Below are 24,047 nucleotides of genomic sequence, written 5' to 3' on the forward strand. Positions count from 1 at the left end.
TAATGGAGTCAGCATATAGTATAACTTGGTATAAATTCTAAATAGACACTCATGAACTGAAGTCTTAGTTACCAAAATTCAAGATATTTGAAATATATCTATATTTGTAAAAAGGACAGTTGACCATGGCGTATTTTGTGAGTAGTCAGTGTACGGCCCTAAACAAGGCGACTTAGCTTTTGATTTCACAATTCTTTATTTTTACGTAGGATGCAATCCGCGGAGGTACTTAGGTGCCTAACTCCCACTTCTAGGCACCGCTGCGATCCACAGTGCTTCCACTCAGCTGGTGACTAACCCTGTAGGCATCTCAGCTTACTTGTGCAGTAAAAGCTCCCTACGTGCTTGTGACTTGGCCCCTAAGAATGTGCACTGCGGCCTCACTCTAGGCGCCAGGGTGCCTGTCTCCTCCCCGAGGCCCACAGTGATTTATACACTAGGGGAAGGTAGGCATTTGGGTGCCAAAGGATATGTCTATTCTGCTGTTTAAGCTCAGGGTTAGTAGAAGTCGAGTTAAAAGACCTTGGGTTTGTTAACATAGGACTATAGCAGCTACACTCATTTGTAACCCTTGGTTAGGAATTGTTGAACCCTGGGTCCCAGCCTGGAGCTCCAGCATCTACACTGCATATGATGGCCTGAGTCCAACCATCCATTCCCAGATTTCCTAGTATCCTCCCCAAATGTGACTGCTGTAGCCCTCTCTTCGTGTGCAGTGTGGGAAAACTTGACTGTCCAGAGGACAAAGAAGATCAGAAGGATTGCGAGATACTTTTGGCAGACTCCCGTAGCATGAGTCCACTGAGTCTCTGTCTACATCGCAAAGCAATCGGACTTGAACCTGGGTCCCGGCTTGACTCAAGCTCTGCCCCTCCATCTCTCACTCTCCAAACACAGAGATGGGAGCTCGGTGAAATGTGTTATTATTTGTACATGCAATAATAGTGATATTTAGCTCTTATGTAATGTGTATGTAATTCACAAAGTAAAGTATCATGATCACCCTTTTACTTATGGTGAAATTGAGACCGAGAGAGGTAAAGTGACTTGCCAAAGGTCACACAGCAGGTCAGTGGTAGAGCTGAGACTAGAACCCACATCTCACCATGCTACTTCCCAAGCTTTCTCCAACTTCTCGGTTTGATTCCAGAGCACAGCAATTGTGGCAGGACTGGACATGAGGATTCCGAGGCAAAGAGGATGTATGGGATGTGGTCTTATACTTACCTATTCCTAGAATGCTCTTCCAACTTTATACTAAAGTATTTTATAGAAGAAATGGTATTGCAATATAGTGCTAAATCTAGTGCCAGGGGGCTCTGAGTCATAAGAACAAACAGAAAATCTGTGTTTAGAATATATGGAGGTTTTTTTTCCTCTTCATTTTTTGAGAGAGACAATTTTATACTGGCATTGGATTCTGCATCATATTACATTACCCATTCTTTGGAGTGCAGACAATTTTAAAGTCATAAAATATTTGTACATTTGATTATGGTCCCTATGGTAAACTACAGTTACCTTATTCTTCAAGTATTTAATGTGTCAGTTCATCTTTTTTGCTTCAAATCCATTTTTGGGATCTAATCATATCTACATAGTATTCTTTGAGAACATTAGCACTTAAGAAGCAGGACCGAAACTTCATATATTGCCCTTCAAGTATAGTTCTGGGAATTGCATTAGCTACCTTATTAACTGTTGTACCATCTTGGTATCTTTTTCATTCCTACATTGATTAAGGCAAAATAATACCATTATAACTGTTCAGTCTCTTCATTCAGAGAGTGAAAATTGATCTGAACCCATTGTAAAGAAAGAACACAAATTAAGTCTTTTATTACAGAGAAGTTTAATGGTAGAGGTCAGAACATTTACAGGCTCTAGTCACATCAATTTATTAAGAGAGGACTAAGAGAGTACACATTGTACGTGTAGAGTGCACCTGCTGTGTAGTGTGACCTGCAAAATAGTCACTGTGTTCATTTGCTGAAACAATTTGTGAATTTTAAAAACCTAAACACTCTAAGATGGGCAGAGCTGATGTGTGCTTGACATGCTTGGCATTGTGATTAAGTGAAATTCTCTTCATATGTGTAGGGTACCGTGAATTCATCTTTACAGCCATCGTGCAGTGCACAGAATAGACAGTTCTCAGGGAGTGAATCAGGGTTGTGTAGCAAATGCGGTTGTTGTCTATAGAAGCCCTGACACATTTGTTGCAGAAGTAGGTAGTTATGTAATGTATGTGGCAGGAGACTGCAGAAACAGAAAGGGTGGTCTTGTGGTTAAGGCAGTTGAATGACATCCTTGTGAATTGAATTCTGCCCCTTCCTCTGCCACAGTATTCTTAATGCTGGGCAAATCACGTAAGCCAAACTTTTCACAGGTAACCACTCATCATAAGTTCCTCATTTCCCGGGTGCCTGACTTGAAACTGTGGGGTCAAAGCTGTAATGAAGTGAAGGAGAGCTGTGCTTTGAACATATAAAGTATCATATACACGCTAAGTACTCTGTAAAATCAGGACCTGGGTGTGTTAAGTTGGGCAACCACAATTGGTAGACATTTTGACAATTTTGAACTTGCTTTCTCTGTGATTTGGTGCCCCATCTGTGAAATGGAGATGATGATAATACCGTCTGACAGGGGCGTTGTGAGGATAAATGGATTGTTTGTGATGAGTACTATAGAAAAGCCCCAGAGGAAATTAATAATTTTGTATTCGGAACAGGATTTAGATGGTGTGCAGTAAATAAGACCCAGGGCCACACACTGAACAATGAGGTAAAAAGAAATATTAACTAGTTACCCCTTCAGTTACCCCATTTCCCCAGAACACAGAAAAAGGCAGGCATCTTGTGAAAAAATAGTATGAGATTGTGTAGTTATGTCTCATAATTCATGAACACCAGGGGCCCAAATGAAGGTTGTACAGGCAAACTAGCAAATAATTTGGGGTGGGTTGGAGGGGAGGAGAGGAGAAGGTTTAATGACCAAGCCAGGGCAATCCTTTTTAAAATCTTGTCTGAAAGGTGATACCTTTGAAAGCACGGTGCCCCCTAATAACATGCAAGGACATTGGTCAAGTACTGACTGAAAGAAGAGTACAACCTATTGAATAACCAAAATATGGAGCTCAATTCTTCCTCTGTTCAGCTCGTCACTCAGTTTGCCACGGGAATGAGGGTGGGCATGAACCATCAGAGAACTGCTTATAGCTTCCTGCTTCTTCACCAGCTCAGCATGAGCATCTGTGAAAGCAGCCTGGGAGCTGCTCTAACTTATGCCACTCTAAGGTTAAGTGACTTGTAGCCGATCATAAGGGAAGTAATGTTTGCCTCCATTGCCCATTTATAGCCTGAATCCCCCTCTGGCACCATAAAGGGTCCAGCAGCACCTCAGGTGAACATTAAAATTTATCTTTCATCACTGGATATGTATCTTGACTAAATAGAGAAAAAATCTTAGCTTGAATAGTAAATATTTCAGTTCTTACACTAAAAGTAGATTATGTATACACAGGGGTTTTGGTTAGCCTTTCATGGATTATCTTAAATTTTAATGCTGACTTCCTTTTTTAAAAATGTTTTTTCAAATATCTGTTTAAGTTTCAGTGAAAGAAAAAGGTTTATTTACGAAAGGTGACTATTTCCAGTTTATGCAAAATTGCTAACCTTTTCCTTTGAATTTGTTTACTCAGCAAGATCTCTTATTGCAGTTGTTGCCTTCCAGCATATGACATTTAATTTGATATAAATGACAGAATAAAAAGGCATATGCCGAGTTATCAATAAATGACTTATCACGGTACTGCTAGGATTAGGGGGTCTACAGCCTTTCCTTTATAAACTCTATAATGGACTTCAATGTAGGTTGTATAAAGATATATTAAAGATAAATGGGATGATTTTTGCACACACTTGTGTTTCACCCTAATCTGCTATACAGTTAAGAAATAATAAAAGACACACTGCCTGGATATTTTTGTCATGTAAATGCAAAATTAGAATAGTACACCAATGTACAGTGGTCTCATTAATATGATTTTGTTTTATCCCTAACATGCAACAAACAATAATATGTAATTAATGTTATTTATAGTAGATGCCCCAGTGCAAACACATTCTGCCTTTTGAGTGAGTGTGAGAGTGGGTGTGTGTTGGATTCCCAAAGAACCTATATTGTGAAAAAACTAACCTGCAAATCTAATTTTTATTAATTTTTTCAATTAAAGTACAAAAAGCATAACCACATTTTTTAAAACCCTGCATTTTGAACTACCTAAATACAATGGCTGAATTTAGCTTTGTTAGGATGAAAATGTACATACCCTAAATTCTATTGACTAGGACTTGCTAGGTCTGTACTGCAGATGGGAAGTGTGCCTCCCAGCTCTGGTAGACAGGCATGCGTTAGCTCTGCTTAAGCTTGAGCACCAAAAATAGCAGTGTGGGCTTTACAGCATAGGCTAGCCATTGGAATACGGACCCAGGGGATTAGTGTAGACCAGGCCTTAGAGTGTGTCTGTCTACTGGGGCTGGGAGGCACACACTCAGCTGCAGTGTAGACATACCCTGATGCCCATGAAAGCTATGCAGTGGTGCAGGACTTGAGGGGAGGGGGCCAACGGAAAAGTAATTCAAATGTAGCATTTGAACTCTTCTGACTGCCTCAGGGCAGTTTTAAGTTTTGCTGGTTGCAAGAACACACTAGGGTCAGTTATTCTTGCCTTGGATTAGTGGAATGCAAGATGCTCCAGCCATGCCCTCTTCTGTCATTTTTTGAGGGGTGTAGAAAAGACTTCTCACCCTATTGTACAAAAAAGCAAAGCAAAGGGGTCTCAAAAGAAATAAAGGAAATGGCCTTTAAAGAGACACTTTCAAGATAAAAAGTATATTATATAAAAAAAAGCTCTTTGTAACAATAGCTTTATTAGAATTAAAATACATTTTAAAAACTTATTATATTTTTACCGTTTATGATGTTTTTGACCTTGTGTACTTCGCTCAGGTTGGAGAGAAACTAGACTGGTTTATTTAAGTCATTCTCCATTCCATTAAAATCAGTTTAATCTTCCAGTTCTGATTCTATCCTACTTAGGTTATTTCACAGCACCCAACACTGTATCTTAGTTCCTTCTAGAATTATGAAATGAAACAAGGAGACAAATATCTATCAAGTGCAGTTCCTCTTCATTCCTGTACTGCTCCTTACTCCCAGGCGAAAGCGTATTGTTAGGGTGCATGTGTGGTTTTTAAACGTAAGCTAATGTGGTAATACTGTTCTTAGCAAATGCAAGGTTGAAAAAATAAGTCTTGCATTTGTACCGCACTATGGTGTGGTTTGTGGTACTCCTCAGCTCCTGCAGGAGAGAGTTCTACAGTATGGGCTAGCCCCCAGGAAAGCCCTGTTTTCTGCACAGATGGGCTTCATCCTGGAGGCAGATACCAGAGGAGTGGAGCTGCATCGAGGGCAGTTCTGGTCCCTGAGGGTGAGATGCTATTTTAGGTATCCTGTGCCCAGCTGTTTAGTGCTCTGATAATCAGGATGCAGATCTTAAACTTAACATCATGCTCTACAGGGAGCCAGTGTCAGGAGAAGAACACTGGGCTGATGTGCTCTCAGTAACTTCTGTGCTGATGAGACCTCCTGCTGCATTCTGCCCCAGGTGCAGTCCTTTCAGGGTTGATGTTTCCATAACAAAATAGACTGCATTGCTATTATCCAGATAGTAGGTGGAGTTGCGCATTAGCAAGGGTGAGACTATTGCCATGCTGTTGGTATTTGGGTTTTCAACACCACTAAGTAATGCTTTTAACAGTTATTTCTATTGGATTTTTAAAATAGATTTTTAAACAAAAACAACATTTTGGGCTCCAAATACTTGACAGTGTCCCTTTACACAGCCTACGTTAAAGCCCGCTCAAAAACAGAGTTTATAAAGGAAAGGCTGGCAGACCCCCTAATCCTAGCAGTACTGCAAGGTATCTCTGTATTGTGTATGTATTGAGGTATTTTATGTGAAATATTTCTTTATTTTACTGCTGCATATTGTACAAATCACATTTTCTGCAAATGGTAAATTCTTAACCTAATTCTTTTGATGTTACCAAGTAATTTAAATTGGTTCTGAAAGCAGTTCTGGCTTCTGCTAAAATTTCTGCACATCAGAAAAAAAATTCATCTTTTACTATTAATGAAACAATGCAAGTATTTTGTAAGTAGAACAACAAAAGCATGATAGATCTTTAATTTTAGCAATAATAATGTGTAAAATGGACATGCAAAAAGCTTATAATTAATCTATGTGGTAGTTATCCCATAATGTCATTATAAGTAGGGCCCTACCAAATTCACGGTCCATTATGGTCAATTTCACAGCCATAGGATTTGAAAATTGGTAAATTTCATGTTTTCAGATGCTAAATCTGAAATTTCAGGGTGTTGTAACCGTGGGAGTCCTGACCCAAAAGGGTATGGGGGGGGGTCACAAACCTGTTGTAGGGGAGTCTTGAGATTGTCACCCTAACTTCAGGGCTGGACAGAGTGGGGAGGAGGGGTGCGGAGCTATCTGCAGCTGGGAGAGATACCCAAGAGCAGCCCTGTAGGGAAAGAGCAAGTCCTGTCCTGCCCCAGCCCTGCCCGGACTAGCAGCTAGGAGCCCCCCTTTGCTGGGGCGCTCCTAACAGCACAGGGAAGATTGGATCCAACTCCACAAGCTGCCTCCAGCTGTAGGAACCTCCAGGGCTGCTGCCCAGTCCCAGAGCATCCTGCAGTAGGGGGAGGCACCAGGAGGTGGGTCTGGTCTCTCCCGCCCCCCTCCTCCACCCAACACCTGTGCAGGGAATGGAAAAGTCCTGTCCCTCCCCAGCCCAGCCGGAACTAGGATCCCCCTTCGCTGGGGTGCTCCTAGGAACAAGGGGATATCAGATTTCACGGGGAAGGGCTTATTTCATGGGTCCGTGTCACGTTTTTCACGGCTGTGAAATTGGTAGGGCCCTAATTATAATCATTGTTACTTTTTTGTACTGCAGTAGAGCCCAGAGCTCCAAACTGGACTGGGGACCCAGTGTGCTGTACACACTTATAATATAGCCCCTGCCCCACAGACCTTATAATTTAGCAAGGTTAAGACATGACAGTTGGGTGTATAATACAAGTGAATGACAAGGAGGCGGAAGACAAGTGTAATGTTTATAGCTTACATATGCAATCTTATCCTAGGTGTACTGTTTTGAGTTTGTTAAAAAAAATAATTAAAACAGGTGCATAAGAAACTCTAAGGAAGGCCACCTCCCTAGCTATTATCACTAGGCATCATAACAGAGTCCTGCTATCATAGGTAACATGACAGAGGTGAGTCTTATTAAGAGATTTGAAGGGGTGACAAAGATAGTGGCTGTGCAGACTGGGTTAGGAGGGTGTCCCAGTTTTACAATAAGAATTATGAAGTTGTATTTTTTTTCATTTACCCTTTCATGATGTAAAATCAATATACAGTCTCTTGCTAGCTCAAATCTCTGTGCTGCCACAAAGGGGATCAGAATTGAGAACCTGAGCTCAGTCCTAAACTAGAATGGAATTAAGTGTCTGTAGATGGAGCCATGTATACCTGCATGTGTGCATGCGGGCGCATGCATGGCCTTTAACTGTGGATCTCCTTCCCTGCGTTAATCTTTGGAGGTGGAAACGCCATGACAATGGAGCCTCTGGGAGAGGAAAAAAAGAAGGGATCAGGTTGTGGGGGGCTGTGATAGAGGCTCAGGAGATTACCCTCTCTCTGGGGAGGATGTTGGAGTAGAAGATGACATATACTATGAAATCCATTATAAGAAAACTAGTGTATTTAAGTTGAGATAGGAAGTAAAGCCTGTGCATTGGTTTGTTTAACATGGGATGCATATGATGATAGAAAAACCAGTACCTTTTCAATTACACAGACCATTTAGATGTAAATTGTGCTTAGTAAATATATGCTGTTCAGATAGTGTTTAAAGAATGTGAAAATCCATAGATTTCTGTGTGTGTATGGATTTCTTGTGAGCATTTATTAAACAAAAAGACAAAAATGGACACTAGTTCACAAATGAATCCTGCAGTCTAATGTTGGGTCCGAGGACCAAGAACCCCGGCTGCAGCCCCTCAGTCTTGCTTATATGCTGGATAAGCACTTAATTCAATCCACCTCAACTCCTGTTTGTTTTTATGCACAAAGTTCACTCAGCCCTTGGTTAAGGAGGAATGAATTTAAGTCAGTTTTGGTTTGTTGTTGCATCATATTATTTAACTAAAAGTGAACCATGTTGCTACCAAAATCTGGGGAGAACTTGTTTTAAGTGCCTAACTCCCATTATTTTTAATATGAATCAGAGTTACATTGATGCTAGTATGGAAGACTGTCCCCTTAGTATGGGACTGATTTGATTTGAAGTAGGAAAAGGGTAGGTGGTGGAAACTTAAGTTTTATAATTGATCTGCAAAATTGAACATAAATGAAATTGTTTGGAGCAGGGAGTGCTGTAAGCCTCTAATAAGGTGAGAAAAAGGGACATTTAGCACATCTGCACCATAACCCTAACTTTCACCTTTCTTCTCTTTCAAATGTTGTGAAGTCTGGTTCTGCCTCTGATTGCCAGCTGCTCACAGCTGATTTCAGAGCAGTTCCCTGCACTGGAGCCTTCCTATAGGGGAGAGATGTCCTATCTGTCTGTGTAATCTATATATCTATATCTATATATTGTGTGTGTGTGTGTGTGTGTGTCAATTATGAGGGCTTCTGAAAGAAAAGAGAAAGCTATTTCTAAAAAAGTTGAAACATAGTTCATATTTTTATATACAAGAATACAACAGGATTTATCTTAGCTCCACATCTCAGCTCTGTTTTAATATAGTACCATAGGTGTGGTACTGTATTAAACAGGAACTAGTGACTCGTGGTGGGCCTGGAATTTCAGTATCTGAAAAATGAAGTGGAGGGTCAGGAATTAAGCTAAACAAATGTGCTGAATGCCCCTGTTACTGTGATTATTTGGGTCATTCAGCACCTATTTCAGTATTTGTTAGAACTGTGATTAACCCAAGATATTTGAATCAGGTTTGCTGACATGATAGGATACACAATTTGCTCTAGTCTACAACTCGCAGTCGATTGTGGTGAACATCTTATCAGTACCTCTTTACAGTAACGTGAACATGACAAATGTGAAGCCCCCTAGAAGGAAGTCACTGCTGATCAAGATTGAGGTGAATTTTCAGGGCAGTGAAAGAATACTTGCACTGTACCTCTTTTGTACATTGAAGACTTCACAGGCTCCAGGGCTGTCTGCCATAACTTTCTAAAGCATTGAGGGTATGTCTACACAACAAAGAAAACCCCACGGCTGGCCCATGCCAGCCAACTTGGGCTCATGGAGCTCGGGCTGCAGGGCTGTTTCACTGTTGTGTAGACTTCCGGGCTTGGCTGGACCATGGCCTCTAGGACCCTGTGGGGTGGGAGAGTCCGAAAGCTTGTACTTTAAAAATGATATTGTGCGTTTTGGATTTTTTCATATTGAATTCATTCTTCATTTGAGAAGCATTATGTTTGCAAATTGAAAGAGACTGTGTAATTTTTTTTTTTTATAGGTGTGTCTCCATATATATATAGAGAGAGAGATACACCTATCTCATGGAGCTGGAAGGGACCCCGAAAGGTCATTGAGTCCAGCCCCCTGCCTTCACTAGCAGGACCAAGTACTGATTTTGCCCCAGATTCCTAAGTGGCCCCCTCAAGGATTGAACTCACAACCCTGGGTTTAGCAGGCCAATGCTCAAGCCACTGAGCTATCCCTCCCCCCATTGTTGGTCTACAATAAACTGAAGTCATGGTTTAAAAAATGTGAAACACAATGACTCTTTGTTTACTTTATAGAACACTTTACCTGCATTGTAAAGGTGCTGTTTACATTATTGTATACCCAAGCCCTGGCAGCATTTTCTGTAAAATGCAGCGCTGAAGACAGGGTGGCATGGAAGAACTCAGGAGCTCTGAAAAAGGTTGGTCAGTTTTATCAATATATAGTTTTTAGTAGATTGTTTATTAAATTTATGAAGCATTTATTAGTATATTATATCAATTCAATGGTGAACTTAATGTAGAATAGGTGTGGCTTAGCATCATGAGAATTTCATCTCTGGTTCAACTACTGTGCAAGTAACAAGTGAATCAGATTTGTTTCATTTTAGCTTAATCTCAGTGGACTACTACACATTTTGGCATAAGTAATTATCTTCGTAATATATCAAAGTTCTAATATTGTTATACTATAGATTTGCAGAGTTGTGCTTAAAAGCTTACATACTGCCTCTGTATCTAGTGATGTAAGTCCCTCACTGACAGGAGCACTAAAATCTACATAAGTGCTAATAAAATATTTCAAGTAGTATTTTAATTTTACACATTAGTCCTGCTTTGCATTTTTTTAAAAATCCATGTATGGATTGGTTTACTACATTTTTGGTTAATATATGATGGTGTCAATATGTTGTTGCCAGGATAGGCAAATTTTTAAGGTGACCTGTCCAAAGTCAACTTCGATCTCAAAATTGGTTATTGGAAATTGTTAATTAACTGTTGGAACAGAAAGAAAATTCTTCATTAGGTCCAACCATGGTATGATTGGTCATTCCCCCAGTGCAGAAGATTATTCTTCTGCTTCTCACGAACGGAAAGTCCTGCCTATTCTTTTCTGTGTGTGTAATTTTATGTGTTTGAATGATAGTGGAAATCAGATAAAGACACTTACATGAAGAGGTTTTGGAAGTTTCACAATGTGCCATTGATAAAGAAGTGATTGATAGACTGAGAATAAGACTTTTTTAAAAATTGATTCTTTAGCTAGTTATAATGGAATAGAATAGAATATTCCTCTCACTGTAAAATTGAAGTCCTGTTAGATGGGCCAGATATCAGTCTAATATACTCATTTCAGTAAATAAAAAAGCAAGTTGTCTGCAAAGAAAATATGGAATTTTCTAGTTTTGTTCATAGTTCTTAATCACTAGCCATGTGCAATCCTCTCAAAATACAATATGTGATGCACAACTGACTAAGGAACCAGAGGAGGAATTTAGCAATATTGTGGGCCAGGCAGGTAATCCTCCCTCCTGCCATTGGTAGTATTTAAGAGGAAACTGAGACACCTGGCCTCCTTTTCCCATGTAATCACAAATTGGCCATGCTTGTCAGCACATACACCTACAGTTTTTAAGTGCAAGTCAGTAGTTTGTCCAGAGGGGGCTAAGTAACGAAATTTAGTTTTGTCTGTATGTGCTATTTGGTGTCTCAGGCTACTGTGCAATGGGATGGATGCTGCATTATTGTTAAATAAATGTTTTTCCATAGGATACTGTCATAATAAGAGTTCAATTTCAAACCCACAATTTTAGCATGAGATCTGTGCACTTTTTTGTTTATCTAAATGAGACCTAAGTGACAGACAGTTTTACAGGTGTAAATCTGTGACACAGAGTGCTTGAAAGCGCTGCCAGTTTATATTCTTTCGCAATCAATTTGATAAATGTAGGCAGCTTTTATTTATCCTTCATAAAATGCTAGTAGAATGGGTCAAGTTTTATCTGAATATATATTTTAAATGTTTCAACAGCTAGCTACAATGAAATATTTTATTGTATGAAAATAGAGAATGATGGCATACCGTAGTCAGGTTTGCTACATGCTAAGACCTTTTCTCTCTAGCAGAATAATAGCTTTTTTAGTACATAAGGCAATTTGTGCCTTAGGGTTGCAAATTATGTTCATGGATCAGCAAATGGATTTATGAAGTAGCAGAGTTTTTTTCATCTTAAAGGCACTCAGAATCACAAGTGGTGAAACCTCTTGACATATGTAGCTAAATATGCATTGGTAGCATATTTTTGTATTCTAGGAAGAAAAACTGGCATTTTCATTGGCATGGCTGTCGCTGACAGATGTTAACATTGTTATGTGGGTAGTAGTTTTACATTATATGACACCCTGCTGCTGAAGGCTGTTCGTGGTTTGTGTAGGTAAATCAAAGTGAATGGTAACTGAAAGTCTGTCAATTCAAGAAGGTTGACATATCCTTCCCCCCCCCCCCCCCCCCAGTACAGAGAGCCCACTGACGGCTTCATACGCTACTTTAGGTAAAGCGTGAGAGAGGCAGAGAACTACCCACTGGACACAGAATCCAACCTGCACCCTTCAGCAGACATAGTCCAATAGTGGCAATTGAAGCATTCCTGGTAGCTCCTGACAGCAGCCTGCCTTCCCTGCCTGTTTCTGGCGGATGCCTTAGTACAGCTGGCATGTGTACAGGGATACAGGTTCAGGTAGTAGCTCAATGTCAAGTTTGTTTTCTTTACTCCTTTTCGTACTCAGATCAGCCCTGAGATTACCTGAAACCCAGCCCAGTGAAGCCCTAATCACTCTGCAAGCTGTATGTAGCCTTTTGGTGACTGGGGGAATAAGGAAGGAGAAGTAGTAGTGAGGAGAGAGCAAAAGAAGAAAAAAGATTTTGAGAGAGAGAGACCAGGGTTAAGAATAGATGGAAATAATAGATAAGAGTGTAAATGGGCAGAAGAAAGGACATATAGTGGTACTGAGCGTCGTGGAGAGATGGAACACGGGGTGAAAAGAGAAACATCTCTTTACCAAATCATCACAAGAGGAGCCTCCAACAAAAAAGATTGGAGACCATTGGCTTAGAGCTAAGGGCCTAAATGGGGAAAAGGGATTTGGCCTGGCCCCTGCGGTGAATTTCACCCTCAGTGAGGAGTTTAAACTCATAGAAAGAGATGATTAACCTTGTTGTACATTAGGGAAATGAATGTCAGTTTTTATACAGCATTGTATGGTAGAGCTTTTATATATTACAGCCCACTTCATTTGTTTTGGTATTTTTTAAAAATAATCGTCCTGGTAACATTTTGTCTTTTTCTGTTGAGCATGTTTATACTTTTCTCACATGAACTAAAGTTTGTTTCTAATATTGTTTCTTCTTGTGGGTATTTTTGTATAATTTCAAGGAAGACATTTATGGAAATATGCTGCTTATTTCTCATGGGTTTCTGTAATTATTAGCTTTCTTGACACATAATTATTATGACACAAAGCTAAGTGGCTGATTAAAAAAATAAAGTCCACCGAACAATTTTTCCCTATCTGTATAAATGTTACCCATTCTCTACATAGCATTAAATTTTTGATAGCTTCTTTCTCATTCAGTATATTTAAATTGCAAGCCTTTCTTGGTTCAGTTTAATTAATGCATTATAGCAAATTACAGTCTCAAAACTGCCACTTAACCTCACTGTATATGCTAAATATATTCCATCTGAATTGTATTTGTTTTTGGTAGCTTTTCACTATCCAAATATTGTTTCAATTTCTACATCCTGTGTATTGTTATGCAGTATTTATTTGTGCTTAAAACATCACCCTTCCAATATCATATGTACCTCTTCTCTTTGAGTCAGAATGTGTGTGTTGCTTTAAAGGAAATATATTTCATCTTTGCAGCCTCTATAGAAACAATTTTCTCCTTATTTTGTATGACTGATGCAATTTGAGTCTGCCTTTTTCTTTATTCACAGAACACATCCAATGGAGAAAAGTCTTGGGAAGCATTACTGAGTCATGTGATTTCTGAGCTCTCTAAAGGGAAGATGTTTGAGGAAGGAGAAACTGAAGAATTAGCAATGGTATTTTTTTAAAGTTTTGTTTAGGAAGTTTTAACAAGTTTACAAATCATTACCATGTAAATAAAAACAAAATGAGCTTTTGTTTGTTTTGGAAATATTATGCAGTTATGTAGTCATTAAATCTTTGTTTCGCAGGGTGCTAACAAATTACACTGAGCCTCTTTAGACCACTCATGATGTGTTATTTCTGGTGATTTTATTAAATTGAATGAAACTACTGACTCGATCAAACCAGGCATGTCTATAAATGTTAATAATCAAATATTGGACATGTGTGGTTTTTTTTTTTTTTTTTTTTTTTTTTTTTCCTTCAGAGAATGTATTTTGTCTGAGTAGTAAATTGAATGGTAAAAAAAAATCTAAGCATCTATTGTCGTCTGTCTATTTTGCTGGGTGCCTAGTTGATGTGTTAATTTTTCCATAACATCTACCACCCGTATTTTTTGTAATCATTCCTCTAGTGTTGAACTATTTTTCTTTTTCCAGTGGGAGGCTATTAGTAATCTAGTGGCTAGTAGCAGATGATATTAATTTGGGTGTGACCACTTCTGCTAGGAAGCCCCAGGAGGATTACCAAAGGATCATTTGGTAATAAATATTCAGCAATTTGTAATATTTGGTTACAAATCATGTCCCCGTATTCTCTAATGACTGGACATGTCCACCATATGCATAAAATCTCTCATAGTTTTTCCAACATTTATCTCCATTCTATCTATATACATATTTTAATCTGACTGGCATGAGAACCATTGAAATGGTATCTTGAAGATACTTTCTTTTTTTGTGCTACAGACTGATAAAGGTCCTCTTTGTCAGATCAAAGCCCATTCCTCTGGGGAAATTTGTCTAGCCAAATCCTTTTCCCACCATGTCCTATATGGACATTTTTTGTTCGGAAAGTTGTCTGAAAAGATTGAAATTAAATTAGTTATTTTTTTTTTGTTTCTTAACTGACCAGAAGCCTTTGCTTCTGTTAAAGTTGGCTTTATGTATAAAACAGCTTTTTGAGAAAGAAAATGCCTAACTGGAAGGTGCTATATCCGAGATTTGTTTGTAACAAAATCATTTGAGATTATTAGTGAACTGTTAGCCTTTGGAATGTAGAATTTGGAAAGCAGAATTTAATAACCTCTCTTTCCACTGTAGGTTAGCTCTAGTGTTTGGTCTCCTGACTCAATAGAGTGTTATCTGCAGCAGTTCTGCCTGCCTTTCCTCAGGATCACCTGCCTTCTTCAACATCATCTTTTCGGAGGGGATTTACCCAGTTGTCAGGTACAAGGGAGGGAGGCGGGAAATGACACTGTTTTTTTTCTGTTGAAAGTTTTATATAGTATAATTGAAACATGTATTACTCCACCCCCAAATGAGAAAAGGTCCAACATTTTTGTATTATTTAGAGCAGATATTTGTTTAGTTGTAACATTGCTTCATGTCTGACACCCGTGAAAGACTTCAGGTACACGGTAAGAATCTATATAATGTTTTACTATATTTCACATATTTTTGTAGAAAGTGTCATGGCAAGAAGAACTGCTAACTTTGCAATATAATATGTGCCAGATACTTCCTCCTTTTCATTTTCATAACTCCCAGAGAAGCCCACAGGAGGTTATGTGACAGAAGGGTTTCAGAATTGGCTCTTTTGCATGGAAAAGACAAAATATAGAGTGAAATCACTGGCCGTGGTGTAACTTTATTTTGTGTACATTTATGCTAAAAAATAACCCCACACCGTCCCTAGAATGTTTAATCTTAACCGCCACAGAATTTTCTTCTTTGTGCAAGTAACGTGTTAAAAACAATTCCATCAAGAATTAAGAGATACTGTATTTTAATACGCTAGCCCAGGCCACTTTAATTCTGGCATTTCCTAACTTTTGAGTGTTTAACTTTGCAACCTTAATAAATTTCTTTTATTTTGTGTGAGTGGGTGGATGCGTGTGTGAGTGTGTAATAAAATATAAATTTCCAAAAGTTATTTTTAAGATCAGATAAAATTTTTAATAGAGATTTAAGTGTCGAGACAGTATGGCTTAGTAAATGGGGATAGGGAGTTCATTTTGTGCATAGGGGAATTGAGATGTGGAAAATGTATGTTTCATTTATAGTAATATTCCATCTCAAAGGTATGTCTGACAATCCTGTGTGTGTGGGAGGGTCTTCTTTCCTCAGAAGTTTATCTGCTTCCAGCAGCTGGCACTGTGACCTGCCAACCACCTGTTCCTCAAACTTCTGGCTTCTAGTCAAGGGAAATCAGTAGTAATTAGTGATCCTGCCTTTGTTTGTGTCCTCTTCCTATTGTGAATTCTTCTCATAGAACTGGGTTTTTGATCAAATGTATCTTACTTCTTGCTGACAGGATAACTTCAGGGCTCTTTTATGGGCTTAGTTTAATTGGCTTTACTTCCACAGCACAGGGATCTCCTTTTCACCGTGTAGCTTATTAACATGAACTCACCAGCTGGAGAGACCTGCTGTATGACAAAAGGAGTGCCTCTGCTTTTCCTGCAATACTTGTCCTTGCAGTATGTATGCATAAAGGGAAAGGTTCAGGGCCCCATAGAAGGAGGCTTAGGGAGCGGCCACATCCATCCAAGCTCTTCCAGAGGAATACTGCCCAAGGAGAGCAGTCCCGTGCATAGTCACAGCAACCATTCGATGTGAACTTGAAGGCCAATGGGAGAAAATATCTATCAAGAACTCCCTGCTTTAAATAAATTTCTCCAAAATGAATTCATTTGTTTCACAGTCTGGCTTCCTGAGTCTGTCTGAATTGATAGCACTAGTCTGCCTCTAAAATAATCAGAATGACTTCTGAGGCCCATCTATAAAAGGGCCAGGTAAATTTGAGACTGTGAATTTGAATTTGAAATCTGCTGAAAGTCATTATAGACAAGTAGAGAAAGCGAATGAACCAGCAAAAGGTAAAAAAAACTAAAGCCAACAACCAGAAACCAAAACCATTTGCATCATGATCATTTAAAGTGGATGCAGCAATGGCAACACCTGCAAAGGATGCCATAATTGAGCAGGCAGGAGACTTCTTCTCCAGAAGTGGAACACACACACAATTGTTATTGGCGTTAATATGGAACTATATATCCTTCCTCTGCATCCTCATCATGATTCACTTGGGTTATCATACTTCCAAGATGCTTCCCACAATATTCTCTTAGGGTGAAGATGTTATTAGCCAAATAAGTCAGGGTGGTTGTGCCCATGGACCCACTGAGACACCCCACTTGTTCAGTTGCAGTCAAAACATCTTTGCATGGCTGCCAGTCTGAAAAAAACAACTGATCTTGGAGGACAAATGAGTGCATGAAATATCTCACGTTCCAGATGTAGAGACTCTTGTCAAGCCTTATGTCTCTCTTTGGAGACTTCCTGGCCAGTCAACTTGAAAAAGGTACATATTCACACCCAGATTAAACTGGGATACAAAAATATCCGATACCCATTACCAGCACCTTTTTCACTTACTGTTTCAGTTTTTACTTACTGTATATACGCGTTCATTAGTCCGTTCATTTATAAGCTGACCCCCCCCAAGATGGATAGATAAAAATAGCAAAAGCTGTATGACCCTTTCATAAACCGACCCTATATTTCAGGGGTTGGCAAAGTTTGGCTCCTGGCCCGTTAGGGTAAGCCGCTAGCGGGCCTAGACGTTTTGTTTACCACAGCGTTCACATGCCTGCAGACGCTCCAGGTAAACAAAACAACAATGTATTAGTATTCAATTCAATGATTCCATAGAGTTTAAAATCATCACATTTTGGTGTAGACCCATTGATAAGCCGACCCCCGCTGTTTGATGTGTCACTTTTTTACCAAAAATATTCAGTTTATGAACGAGTATATACGGTACTTTTTCACTTACTGTTTGAGTGTTTACCCAGATGCTGATTACACTGACAACCCACCTTTGAGCACAAAGGTACAGATTTTTACAGAGGTGCATTTTTGGACGATGATCGTCTGAGGGTGCACTCACCAGTGACTGAGGCTGCAGCACCAACCAATTTTGTGATTAGACTTCAGGAAGAGCGCCTGTCTGTTCCTACCCCAGCTAAGAGTGTTGATTGTGTCCATTGTTTTGAAAAGTATTTCTGTCACAGAAGAAATTTGGTCAGAGACTCCAGTCCCCAAATATAGAATAGGACCCATTCCATCCAATCCCTGCTAAAACTTCCTGATTCCTTTTCTCCCGATTCTTAAACTTGCTGCTAACTATTAGCCAGTTCTGGTGGTGTTTCTACAGTTAGGTGAGTGAGCTGTTCTGAGGTGGGCGTGTCCTAATGCTCTACCAGTATATCCCCTAAGGAAGATTTCCCATTAACACTTACAGAATTTCAGATGTACTGTTGGCAGAAAAGACATTTACGGGTAAGGAAAAAATTTGTCGTCTTTTCATCATAAAAAAATTGATCGAATCCCAGTAATGGCCAGAGAGATCTTAGGATTTTCCCCTATTTTTCCCTTTTCATTTATTTCATTTGAAATGAATATGAAAATACTGTAGGATTTAGGACTCTGCAGGAGTTTACAGCTTAAATGGTAATTGCTTTTAGGAAAGTGGTTGTTCCAAGCTAAACTCTAATGAATGAGTCTGAAGCAGTTACATGCCTAGAGTCAAGAATTGCTGGATATTCACCAGCACATTATCTATGGCAGAATAGGATTGGAGTGATTATCACAATTGCAATAAAACTTAATTCATCTGTACTTCAGTAAACTACAAAACTGCATTAACACAGGATTCCCTGTCTTGCAGTTAACTGAAATACAGATCCATCCATGAGGTGCTGCTGTGCAGGGGCTCGAGGCCACTTCAGATGATGCTACATTTCCTTTGCTCTGGCTCTCGGCAAATCCTCAGACAGGGTTCTTACAATGCCTAATGCTGTTGATGATCTTCTCCATGCTTCTTTCATGCTTCCTGATGGAATTTAGATACCCAAATTGGTGGGAGGGGTGAGATCTGGGCCAAGCTTTTTCCCTGCTTGAGGTGGCACTCCTTATCTCTGGCCACCTTGGGAGTTGCATGAAACCCGAGTAGCCATTTCAGCGGTCATTGATTCTACTGGAGGAGTAGGAGGAGGTCTTTAAATAGCCTGGCACCTTTTTTCTTTGCAGTGGTGGTGTTTAAAACAATTGCCATGTATTTCCTGGAAGAGAATAAACCCAGATGCTGGCCGGCTCCCTGTGCTAAAAGGGAGATAGAAAAAGAGCAGTTCTGCTCCTCCCCTATCCTTTCCAGTGAGGAGTAGGAAGGATAGAGTTGTGGGCCAGCCTTGTCTGCAACTCATCTCACCCTTTCTCCTATTCTTTTTCTAGTCTATCCTAGTCATTCTATATTCTATTGCCCTTCAATTTTTATTGACTCAGTAGATCTTGACCTTATCCCACCACTCTCTTCTGGCAATGGTCTCCTAAATCAGTCCTCCTACACAGTATTGCCACTATAGCTGAGAGACCCTTTCCTTCTGCAGCTCTCGATGATGGCAGCCGTCTTTCTGTATTTCTCTTCTCGATGAGTCTCCATATTTCTCAAAACTCATTTTTAAAATATATTCGTTGTCTGTTCCTTTTTTCTTCTGCAAGTGGACAAACTCAATCTCTAGCTGGATGGGTTTTTGCTTAATATGTACTTGAACTAACGCAAGTGGCCAATTAAATTAGAAAAGTGATAGGAACAGGGGTGTCTTTCTCTTCAGACCAGCTATTCTCATGGTCCTACTAGGTTTACGTTATAGTCAAAAGATGGTCTTTCCACTTCACATACATACTCCTTCAAGATGGAGTCATCCTGGACAGTCTTACTAGCCACCACCCCAAAAAACTACTAGCATCCATCGGACTACAGTATGCACATTTGACTGTAGGTATTTAATGCTCCCCAGCACCAGCAATAACTCCTGTTCTGCCATAGCAACCAGCACCTGCTTAAACAGATTAATGGGGGGGCATAAGTTTACAGTTATTTAAAGGACATAGGCACTAAGAAGGAAAAGGGAGAAATAACATAGCATAGTAAAAGGGAAATAATTAGGAGTGATGGTAAGAAATTAAATGAAAAATGTAGTATGACTAGAATATATCAAGGAGATGTATTAGACTGTAAAATGATCTCCATAGAAAAAGTATTAGAACCCTTCTTGTTGCATTTTAAAACTAGACTGGACAAAACATTGTTATCTGCTTTGCATTTACTAATCTTTCATTGGCAGGGGATCCTAGTAAATAGGTCTTTTCTATCCATATATTTTGCCAGTTGATCAAGTATGTTTGCCCTGTATCTCTTGCAACTTTCACCCCATAATTCTGCAGTGAATCTTGTCTTGCCTTAGAACTTGATGGCTCTCAGACATTTCATTCATACCCATTTGGAAACAATCCTAATTTCATTCAGTGTATATTTTCCTGATCTTGTTTCTGTCATCCATCTCCTGTTCTATTTTACAAATTAATATGTGTATTTGTAGTATCTTTTCTGTCAATCAGTTATATTCTATATTTGTTAAAAGCTGTATGTCTCCTTTGCTGATTTCTATTGTTCCAATGAAAAATGTGATAATCTTTGGCTTAATCTTTTGTGCAAGCTCCTTTACTTTCTCCTACTTACATTTTCTTTCCATTTTTACACTTCCTTATCGTCATTCTATAATTTGTCCTCTCATCATCTGTCATTTAATACTTTGCAGCCTCTTCTCTCTCACCCTTGATTACTCTGCATATCTTTATCCAAATTGGTCTTTTATTATTAATTATTATTATTATTATTATTCCTAATCATATACTTATTGCTGGCTGGCATGCATCTTGGGCATACTGTAATTCATTTATGAATACTTCACATTTTTTTCTCTTTCAGGTCCTTTCCCTGTATTGTTTTATCGCATTCATTTCATCCCTGTATTACCAATGTGCTCTGAATAAATTTATAGCCTTATTTTATGTTTTCTTCCTTTTCTCTAATTATCAATTTAGGCTTCAGTTCTAAACATGTATGTATGTGCTTAACTTTAAGCATGTAAGTAGTTCCATTGAAATCAGTAGGACTACTCATGTTCAAAATTAAGCAGATGTGTGTTTGTAGCATCGGAGCCCTACACCGGTTTATCTGCCTCTCAGATATATCACCAAAATAATCTTAAAACTTGTTCTGGATTTGTAGAGAATACAGTACTTCCATTCAAACTAGACTTCAGTCTTAGGTCTGTGAAGTGTAAGCTAACATTTTATGGGCTTCATTCTCCACTTCACCCAAGTTCAGGGGCAGCTTTAACTTGCACCTCTGATGTAAGGACCCTCAGGGATTTTACACCACTGAAGAATCAGGTGTAGCAGAGCCTCACTCTGCCATGCTCCCTCCCAGTCACTTACATATTCGTTGATATGGAATTGATACATACAGTGCTGTGCTTTGAGTGTATAACACAAAATGATCAAGTCTTTCTTGTTTCATGTCTAAAAGGAAGATGAAGAATTTACAGTTCTTACAAACTGCCTGGGTCTATTACCATCATCTTTTCAGTCACCACATCAATTCACCAGTGCCTCTTGCCTTGATTGGCCAGTGCCAGCATTTAATATGATATCACAGTGGTGCTTAGAATTGGCTTCATTTGCAGACAGACATGCAGAACAAGTGAAGGTATGTAAAAAAATTTGCACACCCCCCCCCCATACAGTGCTGATGTGTAAGAATGGAATTCCTTGATTCTAGTTATGCTGTGTGTGTATGTGTAATGCTGTGTTTTAAATTTATCATGACAAAATAAGCAGGCATAGTTGAACCCCTAATATGTGTGTTTTGTGCTTGCATCTGTTTCACTTGCATATTTTGCAGGTACAACTTTGTTTTGAAAACTTGAACCCTAATGGTAATAACAAAATGTTCTTGCCCTTAGTAGATCTGATTCATTCGATAGACCATTGAGCCATGGTCATAAAACTATTGATATCGTTTTTATGTTTGAAAAAGAACACTGCTGTTTTACTGTATTTTCCAAATAAGACCTCTTTCAGTTTTTATAACAAACTCTTGTGAACAGAACAGTAATTTGTAAGAAAGATCCTCACACAGGTTACCTTAAGTGGGTAACCTGCAAAAAATGGAATAGATTCAACTGTAATGTATTATTGGCTCTTTAAAAATTGTAGGCAAAGTTTTTCAAAAAATAAGAGGGTAAAGTTAGACTCTGAAACTAATATTTAGGCACCTGTCTGATTTTTAAATGTACTGAGTACATTTACCTCAGAGTGAATAGCAATTCCCTTCAACTTAACTGGGAATTGAGTGCTCAGTCTGTTTGAAAATCAAGCAAGTTCCTAGACTTCAGTTTCAGAGCCTAACTTTACCCTACTGTGTTTGGCCCCAAATTTCAGTACAAGTAGCAGCTTTGCCTGTCCATGCTAGGTGCAGCTATGTCACTGGCTGTCCACTAATGGCTATAATCAGGGCAAATCCGCAGTGTAAACAAGACTTAAGACCCATGTTTTACCTGTGAAGTTTGTTGCCTTTAGAAGGTGTAATGCATTGTGCCCTGAGGAAAGGCAGTCTGTATCAGTTTGTAACCTTACTAAAGCAATTTATGAGTATGCTGAGCTCCTTGGGGCAAGAAGCACGTTGCTCTTGAGTGATGCTCTCTGGCTGAAGTCTTAATGCAGCATTAATAGGCTCCATAGGAAGCCACGTCTAGTCGTCTTCAGCCAAAAGGCATTTAAAGGACACTTTGGAGCTTGTGTGGAATGCAGTAGAAAGAATGGGCCATCTCAAAGAGCACATTTCCCTCCTTTAAAAAAAATTCTGATGTTTACATTTTGTAGTTTGTAGCCTGATTTTGGGTGTGTTAGTAATGTTGATTTAATTCATTTGCTTAATTTAATTGTATTTAATTAATTCTTAATTAATAGTAATATAATAATTATTATGGATATTAATTAGTATGGGTTTAGGCTCGCCAATTTGTTTGATCAGAAGATAAAAGTTCGTCCTGAATCAGGCTTCACAGAGTTTATAAAAGGACCTTCGGGGGTATGACAGGAAACTTACACTGAGACAGTCATAAAGACCTTTTATTAAAATCAATGAAATAGTAAGCAAATGGTAAAACAGTTAGAATTACAGAGTTGCAATTGTACTACTGTTATTCAAGAGATACATATGATAATACAATATTATGTGCTGCAAACTTTGGTTAATACTCACACTTTATTTTAGTAACCTAGTGTTGGAAGATACAGGACCCCGCCTCTGGCGGTTCCGGCTTCACAGCTCCAGCAGAGGAAACTGATGCAAAGAGCTGTTAAAGCTGTTTACTTTCTAACTTAACTTAATAAACCTTAAACTGAAATAAAGTGTAGGGAAACCAAGCTTAGCCTACTCCCCTTAAAACTTAGTTTGAAAAGAAAAAAAGTACGGCCTATTAATAGTTAATAGCCGTCGTAGATGGGTAGCATCGATACGTTGTTGAAGTTGGAGACAATGAAGAGTAGATTGCCTCCAAAATGGTGAGATGAATCGCCTTTTTATAGGGCATTGGTCGGAAATCCTTCCTTGTATGGATGACAGGTGTGTATGCACTTGTGGTTTACTTGTTAAGTCTGTGGGTACAACTTTGAAAAATCCCCTTTGCCATTCTTCATTGTCTATTGGGTTAGGTAAAAGGTCTTTAGACATCTGCGTGGGTGTTTTATCTTTTTGGGTCACCTTTACTTTTTTGGGTAAAGGATCCCAGCTTGCCCCGGATGCTGATTGGTTTAATAGGGCTACTGTTTCATTAAAAGTTTTTTTTCCTATCCTATGCTCAGGTGGCAAAGTACTCCACAATGCTCGATTTACTGTGAGTTGTTAGGGCTACAAGTTCTAAAGTTCTCATAGCTCAGATAAATATACATACAACACTGATAAATGTTTCTATCATTTTCTTTTTAGGTTTTGCTTATACAGGAGCCTAAGTGGGACTTGCCATGTCTCCTTCAGTTGCCTGAAAATTATAATACCATCTTCCAGTATTATCACAGAAAGACTTGTACTGTCTGTACCAAGGTTCCTAAAGATCCCGCTGTTTGTCTAGTTTGTGGTACTTTTGTATGCTTGAAAGGACTTTGCTGCAAACAACAGAGTTACTGTGAATGTGTACTGGTAAGAGAGGATTCTACAATAAGAGAATTTCAAACTACTGTAGCTTTATTTCCATTTTTAAATTAAAAAAAAAAAATCATGCTAAGAAGTTCTGCGTTCCTTTCTCAGCTCTGATAGTTTTCTTTTCCAAACATGTTTTAATTAAATTTTTAGTCTGCCCCCTCAC

The 24,047-nt window shown here is 39.0% G+C and overlaps 1 protein-coding gene across 1 annotated transcript in view; it reads left to right on the plus strand.

Moving 5' to 3' along the window:
* UBR3 (ubiquitin protein ligase E3 component n-recognin 3) overlaps nucleotides 1–24,047 on the plus strand; it is a 204,835-nt gene that overhangs the window by 175,200 nt on the left and 5,588 nt on the right. The window contains exons 34-38 of the mRNA XM_065412946.1: nucleotides 9,914–10,038; nucleotides 13,618–13,725; nucleotides 14,875–15,000; nucleotides 21,209–21,388; nucleotides 23,672–23,881. Coding sequence (XP_065269018.1) covers nucleotides 9,914–10,038; nucleotides 13,618–13,725; nucleotides 14,875–15,000; nucleotides 21,209–21,388; nucleotides 23,672–23,881 — 749 coding nt within the window. The remainder of the gene's footprint in view (nucleotides 1–9,913; nucleotides 10,039–13,617; nucleotides 13,726–14,874; nucleotides 15,001–21,208; nucleotides 21,389–23,671; nucleotides 23,882–24,047) is intronic.

This window comes from Emys orbicularis, chromosome 11 (assembly GCF_028017835.1).
Source record: "Emys orbicularis isolate rEmyOrb1 chromosome 11, rEmyOrb1.hap1, whole genome shotgun sequence".
NCBI classification, from domain to species: domain Eukaryota; kingdom Metazoa; phylum Chordata; order Testudines; family Emydidae; genus Emys; species Emys orbicularis.